General features: G+C 34.9%; 1 protein-coding gene across 1 annotated transcript in view; it reads left to right on the top strand.

Annotated features, from left to right (window-relative positions):
• UFL1 (UFM1 specific ligase 1) overlaps window positions 1–27,171 on the top strand; it is a 32,261-nt gene that overhangs the window by 2,811 nt on the left and 2,279 nt on the right. The window contains exons 4-18 of the mRNA XM_082730766.1: window positions 674–771; window positions 1,337–1,451; window positions 3,238–3,368; window positions 8,214–8,272; window positions 10,975–11,121; window positions 12,381–12,556; window positions 13,743–13,922; window positions 16,546–16,666; window positions 19,137–19,253; window positions 22,540–22,657; window positions 23,810–23,976; window positions 24,057–24,187; window positions 25,745–25,825; window positions 26,097–26,182; window positions 26,713–26,893. Of these exons, the coding sequence (XP_082586892.1) occupies window positions 674–771; window positions 1,337–1,451; window positions 3,238–3,368; window positions 8,214–8,272; window positions 10,975–11,121; window positions 12,381–12,556; window positions 13,743–13,922; window positions 16,546–16,666; window positions 19,137–19,253; window positions 22,540–22,657; window positions 23,810–23,976; window positions 24,057–24,187; window positions 25,745–25,825; window positions 26,097–26,182; window positions 26,713–26,893 (1,908 nt within the window). The remainder of the gene's footprint in view (window positions 1–673; window positions 772–1,336; window positions 1,452–3,237; window positions 3,369–8,213; window positions 8,273–10,974; window positions 11,122–12,380; window positions 12,557–13,742; window positions 13,923–16,545; window positions 16,667–19,136; window positions 19,254–22,539; window positions 22,658–23,809; window positions 23,977–24,056; window positions 24,188–25,744; window positions 25,826–26,096; window positions 26,183–26,712; window positions 26,894–27,171) is intronic.

Here is a 27,171-nt window from a genome sequence, read left to right as displayed (position 1 = left end):
ATGATCCCAGGGTCCTGGGATCGAGCCCCACATCGGGCTCTCTGCTCTGCGGGGAGCCTTCTTCTTCCTCTTTCTCCCTGCCTGCCTCTCTTGTCTACTTGTAATCTCTTGTCAGTCAAATAAATAAATAAAATGTTTAGAAAAATAAATTCTTCTTTCTCAGTTTCTTGCTTATTCTTTACCAGATAAACTCATAGTTGTCATTTTATGTAGTCACAGAGTTAATGTAATTTGGAGAGGAAAATAATTTTCATGTTTACATGCTTTTAGTATATGAATGGAGTAAAGAAATATTTTTAAAAGTAGAAGATATTTCTAGAAAATATAAGTGTGCATGTCATTAGCAAGGTACACTATATATAAGAGGCTGGAAAATCTTGTGTAAGTGGTGCCTGTTGTATGAAAATATAGCTTCTTAATGCAAACTGTCCTAGCAAGTGAAAATGTATTGTTCAGAAATGAAAGTTAGTAAGCAATAAGCTTCTAATTTTTTATTTGACTGAGACTTTTTCACAGTATTTCAAATTAATCTAAAAGAAAGTAAGTTTTTAAGTAGATAGTTCTAATAGTCACTGTATTTATAATTCTAATATGTAATATTATAGCTCTAATATGTAACAAACTCAAGAAACAATATGAACTTATCACTAATAGAATTTTATTTATTTTCCAGGTAATTAATGTGGATCTGACTCATATTGAAAGTAGAATTGGTGACATTATAAAATCAGAAAAACATGTTCAGTTAGTGTTGGGACAACTGATAGATGAGTAAGTACAGTATTTAAGAGCACTTTTTGTATTTTTTTTATTTTTTTTTCATGTTTAAAGTTAGAACAGTTTAGTGTTTAAATAATTTAATGTTTAAATTTAGAACAGTTGTGACCAGTTTGGCATTTTGTTTAGAACTCTCATAATGCTGATTTTCATTATTAGGATCATAGTACTTAATAAATGCTTGATTGTATGGAGTACTTGGAAATAATAAAAAGTTGGATTTTTTTTCCTGTTATCTTAAAGCAGCACAAAACATAACTTTTATGATCTTTCCTTTACAATCTTAACTCTGAAAGCAAAACATTCTTCCAAAAATATTAATGAAAAATGACTGAAGGAATTTACATTGTATTTACATTGTTAAAAAATAATCCCAGCACTTATCATTTGATTGACCTTACATATTTACATGGATAAGAAAAAAATAATCTTAAGAATATGAGTCACGAATCAAGTGTATCTAAACATACCCTATTCACTATTTTGTTGGCATATTTTATTGCACAGAAATTAAAGAGGAAAATCATTACTTGTAATTTTTTTTTTTTTTAACTATTAGGAACTATCTGGATCGCTTAGCAGAAGAGGTAAATGATAAATTGCAAGAAAATGGTCAGGTCACCATATCAGAGCTGTGTAAAACCTATGATCTTCCTGGAAACTTTCTGACACAGGTATTTTTTCTTAATAGTAGAATATCTTTTCAGATAAATAAAGAATTTTAATTGGAAGAAAAAAACTAGATTTTCTTATCATTACTTGATTTTTTTGACTATTGCTGTTGTAGCAGTTTATTTGGGGGATACTTCTGAACATTTATGGCTCTGATGAGACCATTTAGAAATGATTATTTCTTTGTTCTTAAAGTAGTTTGGTATTTTAGAATTACAGACATTTATTTTGTACAATGGAAAGTGCATGGGCTTTGGAGTTAAACAGACTTTGATTTGAATTCGTTTATGCCACTGTTTAGTTATTTAGTGTTAGGAAAATTATTTCAACTCTTTGGTGCTTCAATTTACATATCTTTGAAATGAGAATAATTAGCTTTTTCATAGACTTAGTAAGGTTATACACATGGTGTATCTAGTGAGATGTCTGGAACAATGGAGGTACTCAATAAATGATGATTTTGTTTTGTATTTACTGGAATAAATAAGAGAAAAGTCAAATCTCTTCTTAGGTATATATCACTTTAAGAAAATTCAGTCTCATAATTGCATGAGACTAATTTATAATACAAATAGATATACTCACCCATTTTGAAAGAGTGATTTCCTATTATGGCATCTAAAATACCATTTGAATACAGACCTATTTTATATAGTATTTCAGGAGCCTATGTTCTATTTTAAGTGAGCAAATATATTTTAATCACAGTAGGTCAAAAAATTTTTTGTAAAACACATTTTAAGAGTATCAGAACAGGCCCAAATGATTTCTTAGGAAACTGCACTGTTGACACATTCTGGAAATGCGTATATTTTCTTAACATTTTTCAGTTTAGTTTTTCTGAATATCACAGGCAGTATTCTAAAAGCTCATTAAGAAATTGTTGAAATGCAAAAAAAAAAATTGTTGAAATGCATTTTTCTATATCAGAAAAGTATCAGCTACTCCCCTAAGTAGTGCTAACTCATCTTGGGATGTGAAATATGTCCAGACTTATTTCAGATGTACCTGACCCCAGCCCTAGTCCTAGAAATACTCTCAGGATTACCAGGGAATCATGTTATCTGCTAGTATAGATCTCTGGGCACAGATAAACTTGTTAATAATTGCATCAGAGAAGAGAACTTTTTAGGTCTTAATATTTGTGTAGGTTTCAGAATCTTGGAATTACATTTATTTTACTTAGTGTTCAAAACTCCAGATAGGGTCTCCTTGAAGACCCATGTAAATATGTTGGCTGCCTTTATGTTTCAGGCTGCCTATATCTAGAAAACTGGTTAAGCAGTCACTTTTATTTTACATTAGAAATAGCCCTTCTTGGGACACCTGGGTGGCTCAGTGGGTTAAGCCACTGCCTTCAGCTCAGGTCATGATCCCAGGGTCCTTGGATCGAGTCTTGCATTGGGCCCCTTGCTTGGAAGGGAGCCTGCTTCTCCCTCTCTGCCTCTGCCTGTTTGTGCGCTTGCATGCTCGCTCGCTCGCTCTCTGATAAATAAATTTTTAAAAAATCTTTAAAAAAAAAAAAAAAGCCCTTCTTAGGAAGTAGCAAAGCCTTTTAAGATACCAGCTATTTGACTCATTGAATTCTCGATTTTGCTCTGACATGAAGTTTCCTAGATCCTAAATCTTCATTTTAGCTTATAGAGCCTCTGAATTTGTGTTTGTTGAAATGTTCAATTGTATGGGTAATACTAGTAGCATGACTTTATTGAGACTATACAATTATACAATTATATATATGTAATTTTGTTCTTTCAAATTAATAAAAATTTGCATCTTTACCCCCAGGCCCTAACTCAGCGACTAGGTAGAATTATTAATGGACACATTGATCTTGATAATAGAGGAGTAATATTTACTGAAGCTTTCGTAGCTCGACATAAAGCACGCATCCGTGGACTCTTCAGTGCCATTACCCGGTAAGCCTATTTAATTTTTTTTAAGCCTGTTTTAAAATAGGTACATTTTTACATATCTTTGACCATGGTGTGCTTTTTTTTCCCTATGAGCTTTTTCTCTTTTCTTTCCTTTTTTTTTTTTTTTCTTAATTAAAATCTCCTTCAGGACCCTACTTTTTTAGGCATACAGAAGGATTGGTTTCTTCTGTGAAACGGAAGTGGGGATTCCAGAGCCCTAGAATGTAGCCAGACTCTCTCCAACCCACATCTCCTTCCACTCCCCACGTTAATCACTCTTATAACCCCACATGTGGGTCTACAGAACAAATAGAGGGGTATATGAAGTCATCCTGGGATCATGGAAGGAGCAGGCCGTTTAAAGTCAGAAGTCCTCAGGTCCTTGCTCTATCATACAGTAACCATGTGAGCTGCAGCAGATGTCAGTTACCTAACTCCTTTGAACCTCAGAGGGGTTCAGACTAAATGCCATCCTATAGTTCTAATGAATAACAATGTTCATTTCAAAATCACTTGAACTTTTCTAAAATAAGAATTTCTGAAAATGGGGGTGCCTGGACAGCTTAGTTGGTTAAGCGTCTGCCTTCAGCTCAGATCATGATCCCAAAATCCCAGGATCAAGCCCCACATTGGGCTCCCTGCTCAGCAGGGGTCTGCTTCTCCCTCTGCCCTTCACCCCATTCATGCCCTCTCTCTCACTCTTGCTCTCTCTCAAATAAATAAAATCTTCAAAAAAAAAAAAAAAAGAATTTCTGAAATGTGTGGACCCCGAGTGACTCTCCAATATGGAGGACATTCTCAATTATGTCCTCTCTCTTGTGTCATTAACTATCTCAGTGGCTTTTGGTCCAAATTTCTCCCATTTTAAAACAATCAAACCTCTCTCAACCCCATATTCCTCTCTGTCTACCCCACCTTATTTATCCCTTTCCTTAAAGTAAACGATCTCAAGAGTTGATGTCTTCTCAGCTCACCCATCTGGCTTTTACCAGGTTACAAAGTAATGACGTCAGTAGCATGAACTTTAATGCATACTTTCTGACATTGTTTTCCTTGACTTGGCAGCAGCACTTAACTTCATTTAAGTCTTCTTAAAATTTCCTCTCCTTTTTGTTTTTGTTTTTGTTTTTAACATAACATTTTATTTTTTAAAGCAAAAGAAACTGCTTTCTTCTTACCTCCTTTGGTTGTACATTATAAGTCACCCTTTCTGGGTATTCCTCCTTTCCTAGCCTTTAAAGTTTTGTTTCAGGCCATCTTTTATTCTTAGTGTGGCACTGTCTTCCTAGGTGACTTTTCCTTTCTTTTAAATTTCAGACTCATATTACCCACACAGATCTCTACTGAAATGTTTTATAAGTCCCTCTAATTCAGCATATTTAAACATATTTAAAATAACTCATCATCCCTGAGCCCCACCCTACCCCACCTGAATTTATTCTACTTGTGTTTCCATTTTAGTAGTGAATGTTACTAATCCAGTTGGTTTTGCCACAGTTCTGGGAGTCATCCTTTATACCAATCTTTGTTTCACATCCCCCTTTTCTAGAACACAAAGGCTTTTTGAATTTTGTGTTCTAAAGATTTATGTAATCTTTACTTATGTGACATGACCATTGCTCCCACTTCAGTCCATATTTTAGCTGGACTATTCTAGTAGCTTTCTAACCAGGCTCACTTCCTCTACTCTTACTACCTTCTGGGACATTGTTCTTTTGTCCTTCAGCAAATCAAAAGCATTTATTGAGCACCCAATATATGCAAGGCACTGGTACAAAAAACTAGGTTAGAGAAGAAAGTGTGCAAGTTAATGCAACCATTTTCTTTTTTCCTTTTTTTTTTTTTAAATCATCTCACAATTACAGAAAAATTCAAGAGAACCTTTTTTTTTCTGTCCATTTGAGAGGAAGTTCCTTCCTAACATAGTATCTCATCACAGATACATTAGTCTGTGTCCTACAGACAAGGGCATTGTCCTATATAACCACATAACTACAATACAAACATCAGAATATTGACATTGATACATTCCTGCCATCTAGTTCTCAGAGCTCATTCACATTTTACCAGTTTTCCAATAATGTCTTCTACTGTAAAAGGACCCAGTTCACAATCATATATTGCATTTAATTGTCATGTCTCCTTAGGCATCTTCAGTCTGGAACACTTAAATGTGGTCTTTTTTTTTACTTTCATAACCTTGACACTTTTGTTAATACCATAGGCCAGTGATTTTATAAAATGCTCAATTTCGCTTGTCTGCTATTTTTTTCATGCTGATGTTCAGGTTATGCATCTTTGACAGGAATGTAACCAAAGTGATTCTGTGTTCTTGTTATTGAATCCTAGCAGGGAGTAGACAGTTTAGATTTTTCTAGTTACTGATGGTATGCAGTATAACTTCTTAGGAGGAGATATCTGTTAGACTTGCCATAAAGCTACTTGTATTTTCTTTATAATTAAGTATTTGTGGGGAGGGCAGTTTGAGATCTTGTAAGTTACGCTGGGTTTTTTTTTTTTTTTTTTTTAATCAGACTTTCAGTTTATTCATTTGTTTAAATCAGTATGGACTCATGGCTCCCTGTTTTATCCATTGGATTAAAATCTATTATTGCCATTATTTAGATACTTTTAAATTGGCTCTGATTTAGCTATTGGCCCACCCTTCATGCTGACTTCTGTGTCCTTTTAATACTACCCCATCATTCTTGGAACACATCTCTTCTTTCTGGTAAAACAAGAAGCTATAAGCTCAGCTCATAATTTTATTGCCCCAAACCTAGAATCAGCCATTTCCTTAAGGAACCCTGCCTGGTTCTTAGTTGAGCATACTATTTAGAAACCAAGATCTGGACGCTTAAATTGGTTATTGCTATTTGGTTTTCAACGCTCCCAAGCCCCCTCAGCAGAAAAGTTAGGGGATACACAGACACGTTAGTATACACCCCTCTATTTACCTATACTTTTGTATTTTTTATCGAAAACCATGAGTTCACACTGATATTTCCAGTTCCCTTCCAAGCACCTAGTTTTGTCCTAGTTTTCTCCTTTTCCATATTTGCAGCTCCCTTCTCTGGCCCTGAGAAACCTACTTCCCATTATCCTTAATATACACTTGGCCCTTGAACAACACAGAGGTTAGGGTCACCAACCCCCACACTGCAGTTGAAAATCTGGGAATAACTTTTGACTCCCCCAAAACTTAACTGCTAATAGCCTCCTGTTTACCAGAAGTCTTACCAGTGACAAATAGTTGAATAATGCATCTTTTGTATGTTATATGAATTATATACCTTATTCTTACAATAAAGTAAGCTAGAGAAAAGAAAATAATAAGAATATAAGAAAGACGGGGTACCTGGGTGGCTCAGTCAGTTAAGCATCTGCTTGGGTCATGATCCTGGGGTCTTGGGGTCTAGTCCCATGTCATCGGGCTCCCTCCTCAGCAGGGAGTCTGCTTCTCCCTTTCCCTCTTCCCATCCCCCCAACTTGTGTTCATTCACTCTGTCTCTCAAATAAATAAAATCTTCCAAAAAAAAAAAAAAAAACCAAGAATGTCATAAGAAAAAGAAAATACATTTTCAGTGCTGTACTATATGTGTATTTTAAAAATCTACATATAGGGTGCCTGGGTGGCTCAGTGGGTTAAGCCTCTGCCTTTGGCTCAGGTCATGATCTCAGGGTCCTGGGATCAAGGCCCGCATCGGGCTCCCTGCTCAGCAGGGAGCCTGCTTCCCTCTCTCTCTCTGCCTGCCTCTCTGTCTACTTGTGATCTCTGTCAAATAAATAAATAAAATATTTTTTAAAAAAAGATAATTATAAAAGAAAAGCATTCTCAGGGATCTACCCCCCAAAATGAAGAGATATGTCCACACAAAGGCATGAAAAAAAATGTTTGTAGCAGCATTATTCATAATAGCCCCAAACTGGAAACAATCCAAATGTCCATCATCTGATGGATGAATAAACAAAACGTGGTATCTCCATACAGGGAATGCCATTCAGCAATAAAAAGGAGTGAATACTGATTCAGGCTTCATCATGCATGAACCTCAAAATGATGCTAAGTGAAAAAAATCAGACATAAGAGACCATACATTGATTCCATTTCTATTAAATTTCTAGAAGGGCAAGTATGTAGTGGCAGAAAGCAGATCAGTGGCTCTCTAGGACTAGGGGTAGAGGGAGAATTAACTACAAACATCTGTGCAGGAATTATTTGGGTGATGGAAATATTCTAGACTTGAGAGCTATAGTGATGGTTCCTCAACTTCATAAATTTATTAAGATGCTTGAATTGTATGTAAATTATGCCTCATTAAAGCCGGGATTTTTGTTTTGTTTTGTTTTGTTTTTTTAAAGCAGTCATTACAGAAAATAGTGATAAACAAAAAGGAGCATTTTAAGTGGCTCCCTTCCAGTCATCCGCCTAATCTGGGAGAATATCATTCCAGATTCCTTTCACTACATATATAATTTCACTTTTCTTCAAAAACAGGATCAGATAACATTCACCTGGCTATTCCTAGGTAGAGAAAGAGCCTCCCAGAGAGAAAGACTAGAATAAAGCAAAACATAAAATAAAAGCTGATCAGATACCACTAAATCTGAGGAGGGAATTTGGTGAGAAAGTGAATTGATCGTGGATTGTGAATACAAATCAATTCCCCTGGAATTTCAGTAGTGTAATTCTGATTAATGTTGTAAAATCTGGTGTTATTTTTTGCCTTCATTTTTCTTTTAAATTAATTGGTGTTTTTCATAAACTAGCTATTCTAGTTATTTTTATAATTCATAAATATGTGTAACTCTAGAATGACTAAGGGCTTTTTCTTTCTTTCCATAAAGGCCTACAGCATTAAATTCTCTCATTTCAAAATATGGATTTCAAGAGCAGCTGCTTTACTGTGAGTTTGCTTTAAATTATATGTCACTTAATTAGCTGCTAAATAGACTATTAAAGTGAAACTTAACTAATTTTTCACGTTTTGACTTATTTTAACCTTAAAACTTACATAACTGAAATATTATTCATTGAAAAGCTTCTCTATACCAATTTTCATGTATATATTTGTTATATCCACCAAACATTTAGTGTTGGCTACCCCAAAGGAATAGAATGAAAAACAAACTCTGTGTGTATGTGTGTGTGTGTGTGTGTGTGTAAAATACTGCTATGCATATATATTTATAGAGAGATATTTAAAATTGTAGGATTAAGAATAATTTTCACTTTGTTTCTTACAGATTCTTGCTACATTTTCTAACATGAAAGTAAATAGTGTTTGTTTAAAAAATTTTTACAGAGGTGCTAGGCTGGCTCAGTCAGTGGAGTATGCGACTCTTGATTTCAGGGTCATGAGTTCAAGCCCCACATTGGGCATAGAGCTTACTTAATTAATAAGTAAGTAAATAAAATATTTTAAGAAATAAAAACATTTTACAAAGAGGATACCAGTAAAAATATGTTCTTAGCATTTAAACAACATTGTAATATCTCCAGAATAGTCTTGATTCATTACCTATATTATGTGTGTGTTTGTGAAGCTGTTACCAGGTTTTGAGGGTTTTTTTAAAAGTCTTGGTGGAACAACTTTTAAAAACAATGACTTAATCTTTTGGCTCAGATACCTGTGCAAATAGAAGAATTAAAATGAAGGATAGAAAAGAAATTCATGTTTAAAACCAAAAGTTAATTTTAATTTCCTGTATTTTTCAGAATATGGAGTTAAGTTTTTTGTTTAATAAATTTAAAATTAAAAATGTGACGTATGGGGCATCTGGGTGGCTCAGTGGGTTGGTTAAAGCCTCTGCCTTCAGCTCAGGTCATGATCCGGGGTCATGGGATCGAGCCCTGCATCAGGCTCTCTGCTCAGCGGGGAGTCTGCTTCCCTTCCTCTCTCTGCCTGCCTCTCTGCCTGCTTGTGATCTTTGTCTGTTCAAATAAATAAATAAAATCTTTAAAAAAAAAAAAAGTGACATATATTGGAATCTACAAATTGGCGATTGGTGGGATTTCATGTAGTTTTTCAAGTAATAATTGATAACTTTTAATTTAGCACGGATTTGTGCTGTACAGTCATGAAATTTATTTGTTGCAGTCTGTTGAAAAAGACTTTTCTAATGTTATCCTAATTTACTCAGCACCAAAATCTTGTAATTCATATAAGCTAATTTTTATTTCTGGTAAAGGCTGATTTTCATGAACATTTCTTTGGCAGTCATGTATTGACTGTGCTTTCTAATTTGCTTAGAAATAACTCCTTCCTATCTGCTTTTGTCTTTTTCAGGGTATTTTGGTATTTAAACAATGAAATGTTTAGTTAAATGTTATGGTTTAAATAAAAAGCGTGTATTTTATATTAATGGTATCAACTGGCATTAGCCTTTTGACGATGATGAGGGTGATTAATGATGATGATGTGTGGTGGTGATGATGATATTTAGTTAAAATTTACTGTGTGCTCATCATACACCAGCTACTATTCCAAGCACTTTACTTGAATATGACAATTATTGGAGACACTTGCTATTATCTCTATTTCATGGCTGAGAAAAATGGAAGCATAAGTAAAATGACTTGCCTAGTTTTTGTCAGGGAGTAGGTGACAGAGTTGAGATTTGGACTTAAAGGGTGTCTAAATCTAGATCCATCCTCTTAACCTAAGCATTATACTTCTCTTACATGTGTTGCAATTTAAATGGTACAAATGTAATGACATTAAAAAAAAAGTAGAAATATAATAACATAAAAATTTTCATGGCTTGGGGTGCCTGGGTGGCTTAGTAGTTGAGTATCTGCCTCCGGCTTGGGTCATGATCCCACAGTCCTGGGATCGAGCCCCACATCGGGTTCCCTGCTTGGTGGGAAGCCTGCTTCTCCCTCTCCCTCTGCTTTTGTTCCGTCTCTCACTGTCTCTGTCAAATTAATTAATTAATTAAATCTTTTAAAAAATTTAAAGATTTTCATGACTTTATTTCACACAGTTGATTCTAATGTGATCCAGGTATCTTAAATGTTCTAAATAGGAGAAACTGAATTTGGGAACATTTAGTGATTGCATATTATCTATTCTCAAAGTGTTTAGTCATCCACTTTCAAACATATAAATAATGACATTTTTCCCCCCAAATTGCTCTTAACTAAAAAATTCAATGTTAGGGGCACCTGGGTGGCTCAGTGGGTTAAGCCTCTGCCTTCCGCTCAGCTCATGATCTCAGGGTCCTGGGATCGAGCCCCACATCGTGCTCTCTGCTCAGCAGGGAGCCTGCTTCCCCTCCCTCTCTCTCTGCCTGCCTCTTTGCCTACTTGTGATCTCTGTCTGTCAAATAAATAAATAATATCTTTGAAAAAAAAATTCAATGTTAATATTAACCAGTTTGTGTTACAAGTTCATTACTTTTAGCTAGTCGCCAGAATTTCCTAAATTTGTGACTTGAATATTCTCATAAATGGCAGGAAAGTTTTGTCTAGAATATAATGTCTTCATTTATGCAATTAAACTTTAAAATTGCTTTTTTAAAGGAGAATAACTAAATTGTGAAATAGTATTTTACTCTTTGACATTTATACCTGCTCTGATTTATTTGTATTTGGTTTTGTTTTAAGCTGTGCTTGAGGAACTCGTTAATAGTGGACGTTTACGAGGCACTGTGGTTGGTGGGAGACAGGATAAGGCGGTGTTTGTCCCTGACATTTACTCCAGAACACAAAGTACTTGGGTGGATTCCTTTCTCAGACAGAATGGCTATCTAGGTAACTATTTCTTCTTGTCTTTGAAACTAAAATTTCTTTCTTCTATTGCACACGTTCTTAGAAAGTATTTTATTAGTCCTGGGAGTACACACATGCTCTACGATTGACAAAAGATTATAATGGTTCTCTGTGAATGTAAAAATAGCCGAATTGCAGATTTTTGTTGGTTTTGGAACTGAGTTTAATTTCATAGTTACTGAACAGTTTTAATATGGGAAGGCCAAAACTGGTATTGATTGTTACCAGTGTTCCAGTGATGTGATACTATTACAACTTCAAGTATATTTTAAGTCACAAAAAATAATCTTATTTATTATATCTTATATTTTATGAAGTTGCCCAATTATTCAGATACAGAATCTTAGAAATACTTTATTGGCTATCATCTTTACAGTGTGCATTTTTATTTGTCACTCACTTCTTCAGAAACGCTAAAGCTATTCTCACTCCTTTTTCTGAGGTTCTGTCATTTGGGTAAAGTAGATTGACTGAACTTAATCATTAAAACAATTAGTATAAGTATATTATATATAATAGTCATATACATTATATATGTACATGTAGCTCACTTAGTTTGATCAGTTTCATAACCCAAGTCAAATCATGTAAGAAATCAGTTGCTTTCTCAGTAATAAACCTGTAAGATACTAATGGTTCAAACAATTTAAATCTATACTAGAATACTGGGTTTCACTTAATGTTTTCTTCACTTTCCGTTATGCCCTTTCAGTTTCTTCAACCATGGACTTGGATTAGAACTTTGTTATAATCCATTTTCTTAAATAGATTATTTGGGGGCAGAGAGTACAATAGATACCTCCAGTAACCTTAATGGCTCTAAATTTAAGTCTTTTTCTTTTTTTTTTTTTTACTTTTGTTTATATGCTAAGTCTAGTTTAAATTAAACTAGGGAATTACTTTGTCTTAAGTTATCTGATAGCTTTAGTTAACTGTAATAAGCAAAATAAATTCTACTTTTTGTTTCTGTAAATTATTACATTCTCCTTCACCCCCATTTCTGTAGTTTTTTGGTCTGTAGTTTTCATGTTTCCCTTTGACCCCTCAATTGGAGAGGGTGTGACATAGCTGGGATGGAAGAAGTATTTGAACTAATTTTTCTACAGCTATGTTTAGTAATAAAAATTTGGAAGTACATTCACAAAGAATAGATATTGGTAGAACTTATTTTTTCTAGGATTTCTAAAAGATGGGAATAATTGACAATTTCTATTCCAATTCTATTTGTGATGTATTTCTAGAATTTGATGCTTTGTCCAGACTTGGAATCCCAGATGCTGTGAGCTACATAAAGAAAAGATATAAGACGACACAACTTTTGTTTTTGAAAGCAGCTTGTGTTGGTCAAGGACTTGTGGATCAGGTGGAAGCATCAGTAGAGGAAGCCATCAGCTCTGGAACATGGGTCGATATTGCAGTATGTTTTATCTTCTTCTCGTTAATTTTTCTTTAAACCAATGAGAACTGATACTCACCAGTATGTGGTCATTTTAATAGTTAGGATACATAAAGATAGTCTTGGCTTTGTAGCCAAATTGTAGCAGACATCGTTATGGCAAAAACAATCTTAATTATGCTTAAAGACTTTTAGCTTTTGAGGTAGAATGACCTTTTAGATAGAGATAGTCAACATCCAGAATTCCATAAATCTCAAAACAAGTAAGCAAACAATATAATACTCATAACAGTCTTGCCATTGATACTGATGAGATTTCTCACAATCTTATCCAAGTATTTACAAGTTTATTGGTATTAGCCACTGTATAGTGTTTGTGTATCCTTTATCCATTCATTAATCTCTGCTCGTGTACTAACATGACCTGCTTTAGGTCTGTTGGTGTTTTACTTCAGTGTTCAGTATTGACCTGCCTTTATTATGCCAAAGTGAAAAGTACAGGTGAAGAGAAAGAAACAAGAGGCCATCCCATTATTACTAGGCAAGGCCCAGATTGTCTAAAAAGTAAAAAATTACTTTTTGGATACACAAGTTTCCAGAGATTCCAGATTTTGGTGTTCCATTCATTCATTTAACAAATTTTAAGTACCATCTGTGTGCGAGGAACCATTTTACTTGCTAGGAATGTGGTGCCCACACAAGTTTCCTAGGTGGAGATAGTTAATGAAAACAGTAATTTCAGATAGTCCAAGGAGCTAAGAAATCTATTTTGTAGGTAAAGTTGTCAGGACTTGATGATGGATTGTTTATGGGTGTATGAGAGGAACTGAATGTGACATATAGATTTGGGGCCTGCTAACTGCATGGAGAACAGTACCATTAATTGAGATGGGGGAACAGTGGAGAAAGGTGGGTGGGAGGTAGGTGTTGGTGGGTAGGCGGCTGCAGTCAGTGTCGTTCCATACATGTGGAATTTGAGATGCCTATTAGGCACAAGAGCAGAGATGTTAGGGAGACAGAGGGCATATGACTCCAGAGTTCAGAGTGATAATGAAAGCAGAAATACAATTTGGGAGGTATCCGCATAGAGATGGTTCTGAAGGCTCTTAGACTTAATGAGATCACCTAGGGAGGGCATATATGTAACAAATGGTTTATCTGTATGTTATTGTATTTATGCTTGTTTTCACTTTGTTTCTGCTTCTAGCCTCTGTTACCCAGTTCTTTATCAGTTGAAGATGCTGCCATGTTGCTTCAGCAGGTCATGAGAGCATTCAGCAAGCAGGCTTCAGCTGTAGTTTTCAGTGACACTGTTGTAGTCAGTGAGAAATTCATAAATAACTGCACAGAACTCTTCGGGGAACTGATGCACCAGAAAGCTGAAAAGGTAAGCCAGATTTCCTTTCTTCTACTAATCTTAATAGGATTTTCACGTTAGAATCATCTGACATTTTTTGAAAAATGGAGTAAGCAGCATACACCCGAAAAGTGAACACTGTGTTTCATGCATCATTTCCTTTTAATGCATCGTTCCTTTTTATTTCTTCTCGATTTGTTTTTCCTCTTCTTCACTCCCATCAGGACATACAAGTTAGAACTTAAGGAGCTGATTATATAATTTTATGTTTTTATAAAATTTATAAATTTTATAATTATGATTATTACATTTATAATTTTATAATGTATAATAATTTTATAAATTGAAATCATATAAATGAAATTATACATTTCACAGTTAAGTTACCTAAGGGTATTGGTCCAACATTGAAATCCACAAAAATTATATCTGTGGATTATATGTACAAGTATACAGTATAGCTATCAATCACTATACTATTTATTTACTAAATCAGGTAGAGCCTTATTAATTTTACCTATTTAGGATGCACAAATGGGATGACTTACTGAGGAAAGAAATTGTTGATACTTTCAAAAATTGATTAGTTCCTGAGAGCAAGTGCTATAGTTTCTAGAAGCAGAGGTCCAGTCAGGTCTGCTTTAATGACTATTCAATTCATGTTTCTAGTTAGCAGCTCCATCTACTTATAAAGCCTGCTCATGAGAGGCAGAACAAGCTTATTTATCATAGACTGTTACTAAGTCCATGAGAGCTTATTAAGTATGTAAATAATTTGTATTCATCTCTGTTCCTTTTAAGCTCTTTAACAGTTTAAAAAGGAGAGATAATTTTCTGTCTTGCCTACAAAGCAGCAGAGTAAAAAAGTACATAAGATTGTTACCAATACACCTGAGTTCCATTCTCACCTTGTTTACTGTTCAACTTTAGACAAATAGACCTCCAGTTTCCACATCTTCAAAGGAAGGATGATGATGCCTCTTTTCTCCTTTCTAAAGATAAATTTAAATAAAGAAGAGATGTATACCAAAAGTCTGGCACATATTATCTCCCAAGTCACTAAATGGCTACATTATTTTTATTTGCACTAAGATAAAAACGTCATCAGTTTTCATTCTTTGTGCTCCTCCTTCCAACTACAAAAATAACTTTGAGGAAGAAAAAAAGGTGATTCTGCTGTTTGAACTGTCAACACTCTAAACATTTTTCTTTAGGAAACCAAAAGGGAAATACCATTTTTTAAATTAATTAATTAATTAATTTTTTAATTTATTTTTAATAAACATATAATGTATTTTTATCCCCAGGGGTACAGGTCTGTGTATCGCCAGGTTTACACACTTCACAGCACTCACCATAGCACATACCCTCCCCAATGTCCATAACCCCACCCCCCTCTCTCAATCCCCCTCCCCCCAGCAACTCTCAGTTGTTCTGTGAGATTAAGAGTCACTTATGGTTTATCTCCCTCCCAATCCCATCTTGTTTCATTGATTCTTCTCCTACCCCTTTAACCCCCCCATGTTGCATCACTACTTCCTCATATCAGGGAGATCATATGATAGTTGTCTTTCTCCAATTAACTTATTTCACTAAGCATGATACCCTCTAGTTCCATCCATGTAGTCGCAAATGGCAAGATTTCATTTCTTTTGATGGCTGCATAGTATTCCATTGTGTATATATACCACCTCTTCTTTATCCATTCATCTGTTGATGGACATCTAGGTTCTTTCCATAGTTTGGCTATTGTAGACATTGCTGCTATAAACATTTGGGTGCACATGCCCCTTCAGATCACTACGTTTGTATCTTTAGGGTAAATACCCAGTAGTGCAATTGCTGGGTCATAGGGTAGTTCTATTTTCAACATTTTGAGGAACCTCCATGCTGTTTTCCAGAGTGGCGGCACCAGCTTGCATTCCCACCAACAGTGTAGGAGGGTTCCCTTTTCTCCACATCCTCACCAGCATCTGTCATTTCCTGACTTGTTACTTTTAGCTATTCTGACTGGTGTGAGGTGATATCTCATTGTGGTGGGGAATACCATTTTTAACATGAAAATGTACTTTTGTCATTGCAGATTTAGAACCCTGTCCCATTCTGATAAAACAGTTTCTGAACATGGAAATAGTTCATTAGTCTTAACATAAATTTTTTTTAAAAAGCAGAGATCAGGAATGAGTCTGGAGGAAAAAACAGATTATATGATTAAGTGTACAACTCATCCTACTTGCTTGTTCTGTTAGGTTGGAGGATAGAGATTTTGTAATCAGGTACCCAAGTGGCACTGGACTTGGGAGCCTCAAAGAGAGAAAAAGCAAGGTCACCCAGTAAGCAGTGGTAAAGAACCCAAATCAGCTGAAGAGGACTGCATTTGTTGTATGATCAGTTTTTCAGGGACCAGATAGGATTTTTTATTTTTTGATCACAGATTGAAAAAGTCAAGAGCAAGGGAAGAGACTGATCTTCGGCAAGGAGAAATAGTGTCAGAGTGGCAACTGTTGGACCAGGCTCTATAGTTCTTCTTAGCAGTGAGCTCAAATAAGAATAATTAGGATGAATAATAATAATTGAATATGTAACTAACTATTTTATGTTTTCTGTCATGTCATATATTTTTGCTTACCAAGAAAAGCATGTTTTATTTCAGGAAATGAAAAATAATCCTGTTCATTTAATCACTGAAGAAGACCTGAAACAGGTCTCCATTTTAGAAAGCATTAATACAAGTAAAAAGGATAAAAAAGATGAACGAAGGAGAAAAGCAACAGGTAATTATTATTATTATTATTATTATTATATTATTATTATTATTATTAACCAAGAAGAGTCAAAGATGAGTTTCGTTTATTTATTGCAGTGAACTCTACATTTATTACACCCTTTTATTTGGTTGATTTATTTTTAATTGCTAATATTAGCCAAATCTTTTGCTAATGAATTAAGTTTTGATTATGATAATGGAAATATTAGTGATTACTTATTTTTTTTATTTTTTTGTGAGAACTAAGTTAATTTCATGACCCAGCCCATGTCCCATTGTTTTTCCCCTCACTCTCTATGTTCCAGACCAGTAGCCTTCCCCCCGCCCCCATATTTGGCAAGTTTGTGGTTACCTGAAAGCCTTTGCACTAGCTATTCCCTCTACCTGAATGTTCTCTCTCAAACTTCAGGTAACAGATTTCTTGTCATTCAGAGCTCACCTTTAAATGTCAATTCCTCATAGAGGCCTCTCTCACCACCTGGAATTGTAGACACAATCATTCTCCATATATTATCTTCCAGTCTTTTTGCATTGCTTTTATCACTGTTTTGTGTTTTATTGTTGGGAAACCTTGTACATCTTGTTTATTGTTTCCTAGTTCTTAGAGAACCTGTTGGTGTATTTTAGGTGTTCTGTAAATATTTATTAAATTAGTGAAATTCTCAAGGACATCTCATTTCTTTCCTTTTTTTTTTTTTTCTTTTTGGTAATTAAGAGTCACTGGAAATTATTTGAGGTAACACTGGTATACTAGTAACTTGCACTTGGAAATTATTTTTGTTTTCCATTCTTTCTATAGTAGGAACAGTTTTATTAGTGCTCTATCAGGGTTAAAGAAACTAGATATTCGACATGTTTCATTAATACGGCTGTACTGGATATGTGTTATAAAAACTTCACTTTTTTAAAGATTTTATTTATTTGTTTGACAGAGAGAGAGATCACAAGTAGGCAGAGAGGCAGGCAGAGAGAAAAAAGGAAGCACATTCCCTGCTGAGCAGAGAGCCTGATGTGGTGCTCTATCCCAGGACCCCGAGATTATGACCTGAACTGAAGGCAGAGGTTTAACCCACTGAGCGACCCAGGCACCTCCAAAACTTCATTTTTATTTGTTGTGGAAATTCACTCCTATCTCTGAGATTGCTTCTTTCCTCTTCAAACACATTTTTCTACAAAGTCTTTCGATTTTGATACTTTGAAATTTCTCTCTATTTTTCTGGGAAGACTACTCCAATAAATCATAGTACTGTTCACAGCCATGCATATTTTATCATATGATTTGAAGATATACTTATAAATTCACCTTAATCAGTTGGTTGCACTTATGTCAAAATAGCTAGTCTGTTTTATTTCCTTCTAAAAATTCAGAGTCATCTGGTCATCATCTCAATTATAGTACTACCATATTGTAATAGTTTAGGTGTAGTGCATGGAATAATGTCAAATATAAATGTCTTCCCTATAAGAAATTTATTGCCATAGGTCTGCTTTTGAAAATTGTATTTTTCTATGATAAAAGCAAGGGAAAATAAATTAATAGAACTTAAAATTATAGGACATGATAAAATTTAAAGGAATTGTACTTAGAATCTAGAAAAAGATCTGTAGTTATATGTCATTTTACTTTATCGAAAAATGAGTCTTTTATGAAGAAGTGTATTATTATTTTTCATGTTTCAATGGCATTTCTAGATAAGTATTCTATTTTGTTGAATAGATACTTTAAATGTAAATATGTAATAGCAGAGAAATACCTCAATAACATTATCTTTATATACAGTGTTTTAGTTTGTCTCATAATGTGTATTTTTTTAGTCTTTAGCCAATAGGTGATTGATAACTGTATTTCTCTACTCATCTAATTTAATATTTGTGGTAAGCACTTATCGAGCACCTTTTAATGTGTCAAGCATTGCTTTAACCCCAAGGATACAAACATTAGTGAGACATGCTCCCTGTTCTCAAAAATTCATTATCTCATTGGGCGGTGGGAGACTTGGGATGTCTCCTGTAAACAAGAATAATAATCTTTCAACCAGAAAGACAAAACTGAGGGTAATTAAACTTGTGAAGTACTGTAATGGGATTTTAATGAAGCTGTAGTAACAAAGATGGCAAAGGAGGGCCCATTGCTTTTGGGGAAGGGAGAAGAACCAGTAAAGGAATGGGTTTGGCCAAGGAAAAGTCAGACAAAACTATAGAAAAGAGTATCTTTAGAGAAGGAAGAAGAGACTGGAAGAGATTGCCTTTAGAGCTGGTAAGCCAAGTGAGTTACTCAAATTCAAGAGATTTCACATTTTATTGATTTTTTTATTGACCAAATTACAAAACTTCCATTATAATTTAAAAAAAAAAATACCTCCCACCTTAAATAGCAGCTAAAAGTTCAATTATTTGGCTTTTACTGTTCTGCTGTAAAGTTAAATAGGACAACGTAGTGTCATCGTTTTCTACTCACTATTACCGTTTTCCACCAGAGGGCAGCGGAAGTGTGAGAGGAGGTGGTGGCAGCAATGCCAGAGAGTACAAAATCAAAAAAGTCAAGAAGAAAGGAAGGAAAGAAGAGGATAGTGATGATGAGTCATCTCACACTGGTATGTAGCTTTATTTTACTCCTCTTTTGTATGTGTGTGATTTTGTAAACAGTTTTCTTAAGATGTATATTATTAGATGTATATGCTAATGCAAGAAGACCTTGCTTTGCCCAGTGAGGGGACACGAATTTCAGTTACCACAGCTTAGTTGCTGACCCCAACGCCACAACAACACGGTTCATATTTTAGTTACCAGGGTGTATTAACAGTGAGTAATTGCATAAAGTACAGACATAGCTGCTGGCTCCTCAGTCCATTGATCAGCACATAAATAATACATGTGCGTCATGAGCTATGACAGTCACATCACTTATTTCAAAGTCTGATCACTGTGCGTCTCTTCTTCACTTTATGCACAGACAACAAACCATGTAGTTATGTTGCCTCCTTGTCTCTCAGTGATGAATCCATATGACATTTTGCAAAATGGATAATCAAAAGGGAATTGGCCAACAAAGATGAAAATGCAGCCAAGGAATGAAAAGTGATAACACAGGAAATAAAATATGAAGCATGAATAAATGGTGTTCAAGAAGAACTAGCTGACTGGGGGAATGTTGGCATTGCCACTGTTCAGGAGACTAGGTATGCAGCCACAGGAGCTCGGCAAAGGCGCACTTACTGATGTAAACGGGGGAAGTGGTTGTGACAGAAAGGATGAAAATGTCTGAGAGGATGTGAAGTTGGCAGAAAACTTCATATTAAAGGAATTCTCAGAGACGTTTCACAACATTGAAAGGGGAAACGATAAAATGCTGTGAACTGATCCAGAGTTAAGAAGGGAATATGACATCTTCCCAAGGCATAGAAAAGGTGCTTGCTCTGTATTGTAAGTTATAGCCTTAGAAGAAGGCAAGCTCTGTTCAGACTATTTATGATAAGTTTTTCACGAAGAAATAAAATACTTTGTTGCCCAGTGTTTCTGATAAGCTAAATTACAGTATACTAAATTATAAGTATTGGTTTTCTTTTTCATTTCCCTCTACATTTATAAGCAACAGTAAGAGCTCTTAATGTTTTCACAGACATTTTTTAAAAATCACAGAATAATCATAAGTTTTCCCATTGTTTGATGAGAAGACCTTACACAGCCATTTTTATGCTTTCCCACTGCCCTACAAAACAAATTACAATATTTTATTAAAAAATGGATTTCTGCATATTCAAGTAGGAAACATTGATTTTATGCTAATTGGTTGATTGCTTCTAACAGGAGAATTAAGTATATCCATCTTCCTTTTTGGAGACTTGTTAGCATTTGGCACAGTTAAGTTAGCATGGGATATGTTAGTTTTTCTAAGTAAAACTATGATTCTTTTATGTTTGTGTTTTAAATAAATTTACTTAACAAAACTGAAGAGAGAAAAAAACTTGAAATGATGATAATTTGAAATTTCTTATTTTACCTCTTCTATAGAGCTTGTTATGTATGGGCTAGCGCTGGAAGGTATAGGTATCAGGTGACATGGCTTCAGCAATTAATAAGCTACTACTCATGATAGCATCGTTGCTTAAGAGCTATCTTTAAAATACTCTAAGATAGGTAAAAATAGCTACTGTTCTCAACATGTATAAAACAATATTAATGAAAACCTTCTTCATACTAGCCCTGTTCTTATTCTAAATAGTATTAAGATAAATGAATTTTTCTATTCCTCGGATGGACAAGGGGTGGGAGAAAAGGGGCATTTCATAAAATACTTCTCTAATATCTGTAGCCGTAAGTAATTGTTAAATGAGGCATGTGATACTCCTTTTATGCACAAATTATGGAGAGGGGCTATAAAGGTAGTAAAACCATTCTACCTAAAAAGATATCATTTCAGTGCCTTTGAAAGGGGGTTGTGTTAAAATCTCTGAAATGGGGGATATAATTAGGTTCTCAGCTAAAATACAGCACCAACTCAGTGTGAAAGATTACTAGATAGAAAAATAATTTAATAACTTATAAAATGCATTCCGGAAACAAACAGAGAAAGCAGAAACTATATGATGTGAAAGATCAGGAATGGAGGATAGCAGATCTCAAAAAGAAAGGATAGTGGATCTGTTCGGACATGTCCATCTGTTCTAAAGCTGTGATGGCAACTTAATTAGATCTTGACACATAGCGAAGAGTGATTGTTGAGCTAGTTTTTATTTTATTTATTTTACTATTTTTTATTTTTATGTCTAAGTTTTTACAATAACCAAAGTTAGCTGGAAATAATCACTTTTATATTTTTACAACATTAATATTAGAAATCTTGTTAGCTTTCTTTGCAACCCATGCTTATCTAAGTCATGAGAAGGCATGACCGTTCCAGACTTAACAATTATTTCCATTATAGTAGCTGCATACAAATTTTCCCTGGCATAGAATTATTTTTTTTAAGATTTTATTTATTTATTTGACAGAGATCACAGCAGGCAGAGAGAGAGGAAGGAAAGCAGGCTCCCTGCTGAGCGGAGAGCCTGATGCAGGGCTGGATCCCAGGACCCTGGGATCATGACCTGAGCTGAAGGCAGAGGCTTTAATCCACTGAGCCATCCAGGCGTGGTGTACAAAAATGCAAAAATTATTTTTGTAAGAAGAAAAATGAATGATGAGTGTAAAACTATGATTTTTCTTTATCTTTGCCTTTCCCAAAGGACAATTTTTAGCTTAATTTTATTGGAGTTGAGTTCATATGATTATAAAGACTTTTCCTGAAGATCTTCTACAAATTGTAAGGATGATTTGATTTTTAGTAACTATTCATTTTTATAAAGAAGGATATTCTGCTCGGTATACATTGTTCAACAAAGAGAAATTATCTTTTTCTTGAAAGATTTTTTTCCATCTAGTTGATTGTTTTGATTTGCCATGATTTGCATCATCCAAGTTAGATCGGGGAAAATCATCTTTATTATTTTTTGATTGACATTAAAACAGTCATTAAATAAAGTTAGAAAAAAAAAACTTTTTTAAAGTTAGAAAATTATTACTCATAAGAAATGCCACTATTTTTTTTTTTTAAAGATTTTATTTGTATATTTGACAGACAGAGATCACAAGTAGGCAGAGAGGAGGAAGCAGGCTCCCCACAGAGCAGAGAGCCTGATGCGGGGCTCTATCCCAGGACCCTGAGATCATGCCACTATTTTTAAAATTGTTTTCATTGGGTACTGTTGTCACTGGCAATGTAGGAGTCTTTATGGTAGGCCCTGAATGAATTACCATCTTAGTAAATATGTTAATGAGCCTTGTTTGCTTTTAAGTTGCTTTATGTTTTGTTCTTTTTCCTATTGCGCATTTCTACCATAGGAAAGAAGAAGCCAGAGATCATTTTTATGTTCCAGGATGAAATTGAAGATGTTTTGAGAAAACACATACAAGATGCCCCTGAGGAATTTATTTCTGAACTTGCTGAGTATTTAATAAAGTAAGTATAAAAACATATTTTTTTTCTGTTTTATGATAGAAATTCAGTGAGTTATTAAATAAAATTTTGACCCAACATCATGGAAAATATAGATTTTAGGTCTTTACTTCTCAAAGCTTAGAATTTAATCCAGCCACCAAGTTCCAGATTTTGTTTGCCTATAGGGGCTGTTCAGTTTAACAAACATGTAAGTGCTTTGGGTGAGGTAGTGTGGGAAATAAAAGGCAAGAGTGTGGAGGCTCGGTCATTGATGTTTCAGTCCTAGTTGGGAGAAAAACACCAACTTGCTGGCTGCTCTCTGACATACCATGAAAAGTAACAACTAAAAGAAAAGACCTTTATCTATCTAGACTTGACAGAGAGTACACGGTACACTTTTAGGGAGAAATAAAGTAACAAACTATGTTCAGAGAACAAATTAGACAGCACTAGCTTATAATTGAGCCAAGCTAAATTTATTTTTATACAGAAGTAAAAGAAATTGTGTATAACTTGACCATTACTAGCTAACATGAGTTTCCCCTCAATTTAGTTCCAGTGTGTAAGCATTGATAAATGGAATCCAGGAGCCCAGTGCATCTAACTTTGAATTCAGAAATACAGCTTTTGTCGTGTTTTTTTCCTTTTCACTGAATATTTTTGATGCATGAATACAGTACATAATCATATTTTTCGTATGTAAAAAGATAGTTACTACTAACCATTTGCCATTACTTAAAATAATCTATTCTGAAGTTGTTGAGCATAAAAAGTTTAAAAAAAAAAGTTTTGAATATATTATCTCTTTTAGAATTTTAGAAATTGAGAATTTATTATTCCTGTGTGTGGGGAACAGATTTATGTCCTATTCTCCAAATTAACTTTTAAAAACTACTTTGGACTGAATTTGAATTAAAGCTTTTGTTACTGCTATTCTTGCTGTCTTTGGTGCAGTAATTTTGAGTACTTTAAAACTGAGAAAAATAATGCATTTAAGTTATTTAAGTCTTAGGATTAGAGGACAAATTCTTGTGAACTATATTCCAAATTAATCTTACTTGTTTAGAAAATCTAGAGGTATTTTCTTAAGGCTTACTTCCATAGAAGGAAAATTTCTTATATGCATAAACCCAGTACGTTTTAATAAACTAAATGTATTTATCTTGTGCACAGACCTCTTAATAAAACTTATCTTGAGGTGGTACGTTCAGTGTTCATGTCTTCAACTTCTTCTGCCTCTGGAACTGGTAGAAAGCGCACCATCAAGGACTTGCAAGAAGAGGTTTCAAATCTATACAATAATATTCGGCTATTTGAAAAAGGGGTGAAGTTCTTTACAGGTATACTTAATATTATTGTTTCATTGATTTTCATAATTGTTCCTGGACATTCGTTTTAATAAAGCACCTTCATTTTCCAGATGATACACAAGCTGCTCTTACAAAGCACTTGCTGAAGACAGTATGTACTGATATCACTAACCTCATTTTCAACTTCTTGGCTTCGGATTTAATGATGGCAGTAGACGATCCTGCAGCCATTACAAGTGAAGTATGATAGTGATTTTCTTGTATTCTTGATGCATTATGTTTTGAAATAAAAGCATATTTTATTTTCTCACGTAAGAAATAGTCTAAAGGAAAGTAAAATAAAGGAAAGGGTTTTTAAGGAAAAAAAATAAGATTTTTATTTTAAATTGGTGGTATAACCAGTCTGTTGAAAATAATGCTTAATTACTTTGGAATCAACACTTATTTTTTTTCCTACTTTTTGTTAATGTCGCATCCGTTTTTCTGGCTAAGTTGCCAATCGCTTACTGGTTTCTGGCCAGATTCCATAATTTCACAGTCATTTCTGAGTAGTGACACCATCTCATTTCAATATTTAGATGAATTGCAGTTTTTTGTTAAAATGCTAATCTCAAACTAAAGTCAAAATTCATTTCTTCCTCTCTCTTTTGAGAGGTAAGGTAGTGCTGTGGCTCCCAGTTGCTTAGAGAAGCTAGGGTGTGATCTGTCCCTTACGACTCCTCCTCCTCCTCTTCTCTATCCCTATAGATCCACTTAAAGTTGGAGATTTAAGAAAAATGAAGGAGGCACAACTGTTTCATAAGAGTGACTGCATATCATTGGCTATCATCTGGGTCCAATTCTGTGGCCTTATGTATCTCTTGCCCCACCGGTGGTGTAGGTTGTTTTGAGGCTGTTTTTTAGCATGTGACTCCCCCTTTAGCAAGGACCTTCCCCTAAACCTCCAAACAGAGACACATTTATTTCTCCCTCCTACCCCAGCAAAGTACTGTACCCCTTCCCTCCTTCAGCCTGAGCAGTGACTCTCCAACTGCCTGGACAATTCCATATATCCTGCCTCTGTGCCAACCTCTGCTGTGGGAAACACATGGGGTCCTGTCCCATGCCCTTCGGGGGCTGCAGAACTGGAGGGGCATGTGACAGGGAGTCAGTAGGTCTCCCTTGTCTTCCAAGATTCACTGTAACTTTCAGTCAACCCATTCCACTAGGTCTCCATCAGAAATTTCACACTTCATAGGGCCATCAGACTCTAGTCAAGAAAGCCATCATATTTCACAAGATACATTTATGTGGAGAGGGATGCTGAAAAGATTCCACCCACCATAAAGTATAACAGCCAGCCAGCCATGGAGCAAGTTCTGTAGTTTATAGGCATTCTGGAATGGGACTTGGGAGTGGGAACCCCCTCATCTGGCATTAGGGAAGAACATTCTTCCCACCCCAATGGAAAATGGAGGGAGTAGCCTCTTAACCCCAAATTCTCTTTTCCCCCAAAAGATGAATGCTTTTCTCTCTCTCTCCCTGCCCTCCTCATCTTTCTCTTCCGCTTCTGGGCCAAAAGGGAGGAGTAGGGCTATACCTAGCTTGATTGGCTGACTGGCTGTTGGCTAGCTCTCCAATTTTAGAATGTTTTTTAGCATATTTTTGTCCCAAGTTTGAAAGCTGAAATTCACAAATAAGGATAAATTCCATCCCGCATTCTATTATAGTAACAGATATGCTCTGTTTTCTTTTGTTTGATCTTCTATCTACCACATGGCAAAGTCACAATCCCAAGAGAACTTTTTTCCCTTTGTAGGTAAGGAAAAAAATTTTAAGTAAATTATCAGAAGAAACCAAAGTAGCTCTCACAAAACTCCATAGCTCTCTGAATGAAAAGGTAAGTAAAGTTTGATTCTGTTTAGATAATGGGACTAGAATTTGTGATCTTTGAGTAGATTTTTATCAGAATAAACTCAATCTCTTCTAGAGGTAAAGGGGGAGAACAGGCTGGGAACATTTTATCCTATATCATAATTTCAAGTTCAATAACAAAATGACTTTTTAAAAAATTGTATTTAGAATGTAAAATTACAAAACCATTAACTGACTATATTTCTTTAGGCAACCTGTTAATAAAAGTAAATCGCTGTATTAAATACCTGTTTCAGAGCATAGAAGAGTTTCTTTCTTGTCTGGATTCTGCATCAGAAGCTTGTGATATTATGGTGAAAAGAGGAGACAAAAAAAGGGAAAGGTAACATTGAATTAATCTGTATTATTAATAAATTCTTAGATATGTGATATTTCATAACCAAAGTTGGAATTTGATTCTCTGAACCTTGCACAAAGAATGCTTATATCCAAACGGCTACATACCGTCGAGCATATTCAATACATAGGTGGCCCTCTCTGACCAGTATCAATAAGGTAGCAAGGCTCCCTAATCCCAAGCCTGGGAACTTTACACCAGCTTTGAGACCTTCTTTACAGGAAATCTTACCTGTATCAGTGCACTTCTGTTTGATCCGCAGCAACTCAAAATAAAAATTACACTTTGAGGATCCCAACTATATCGTTTTCTATGTCGTGTTCTAGTATATTAGTTTATCCACAGCATTTTGGGTTACATGTCTGTATTTCATATTTAAAATGTCCCTGAAGATGTTTGTGGAGCTAGATAATTAAACTAGAGAAGCTAAAACTGAATACAGAAGGGAAGAACTAAAATTGGTAAGAGCTTGGTAAAACATGAGAATGTGTTTTTGTGATTTTATTTTTGTTTAGGCAGATACTGTTCCAGCATCGACAAGCACTGGCTGAACAGCTAAAAGTCACAGAAGACCCTGCTCTTATTCTGCACCTCACAGCAGTCCTTCTGTTTCAGTTCTCGACCCACAGCATGCTCCATGCACCTGGAAGATGTGTCCCACAGATCATTGCTTTTCTTAATAGTAAAATTCCAGAGGTATTACATTTTCCACACACTTGAAACTTTTAAAGCTTTTAGATTTTGAATATTTTGAATGGATAGGTATAAATCATCATGAACAATAAGACACAAAAACATATTAATATGACTTCCTGTTCTAAGAATGTGAACAGTGAATCAGAATATTGATTTTTAAAAACTCAGCATAGCTCAAGAATCTTTTGGGGATTCTATAAGATCTATGGTAAAAAGAAGTCTTCCATTTCAGCTTATGCAAATTTAACCTGTTCTTCAAGGACCAGTTCCAAAAGTCT

Source organism: Mustela nivalis (assembly GCF_964662115.1).
Source record: "Mustela nivalis genome assembly, chromosome: 5".
Classification (NCBI taxonomy): domain Eukaryota; kingdom Metazoa; phylum Chordata; class Mammalia; order Carnivora; family Mustelidae; genus Mustela; species Mustela nivalis.
This window is presented reverse-complemented; position numbering and strand designations above follow the sequence as displayed.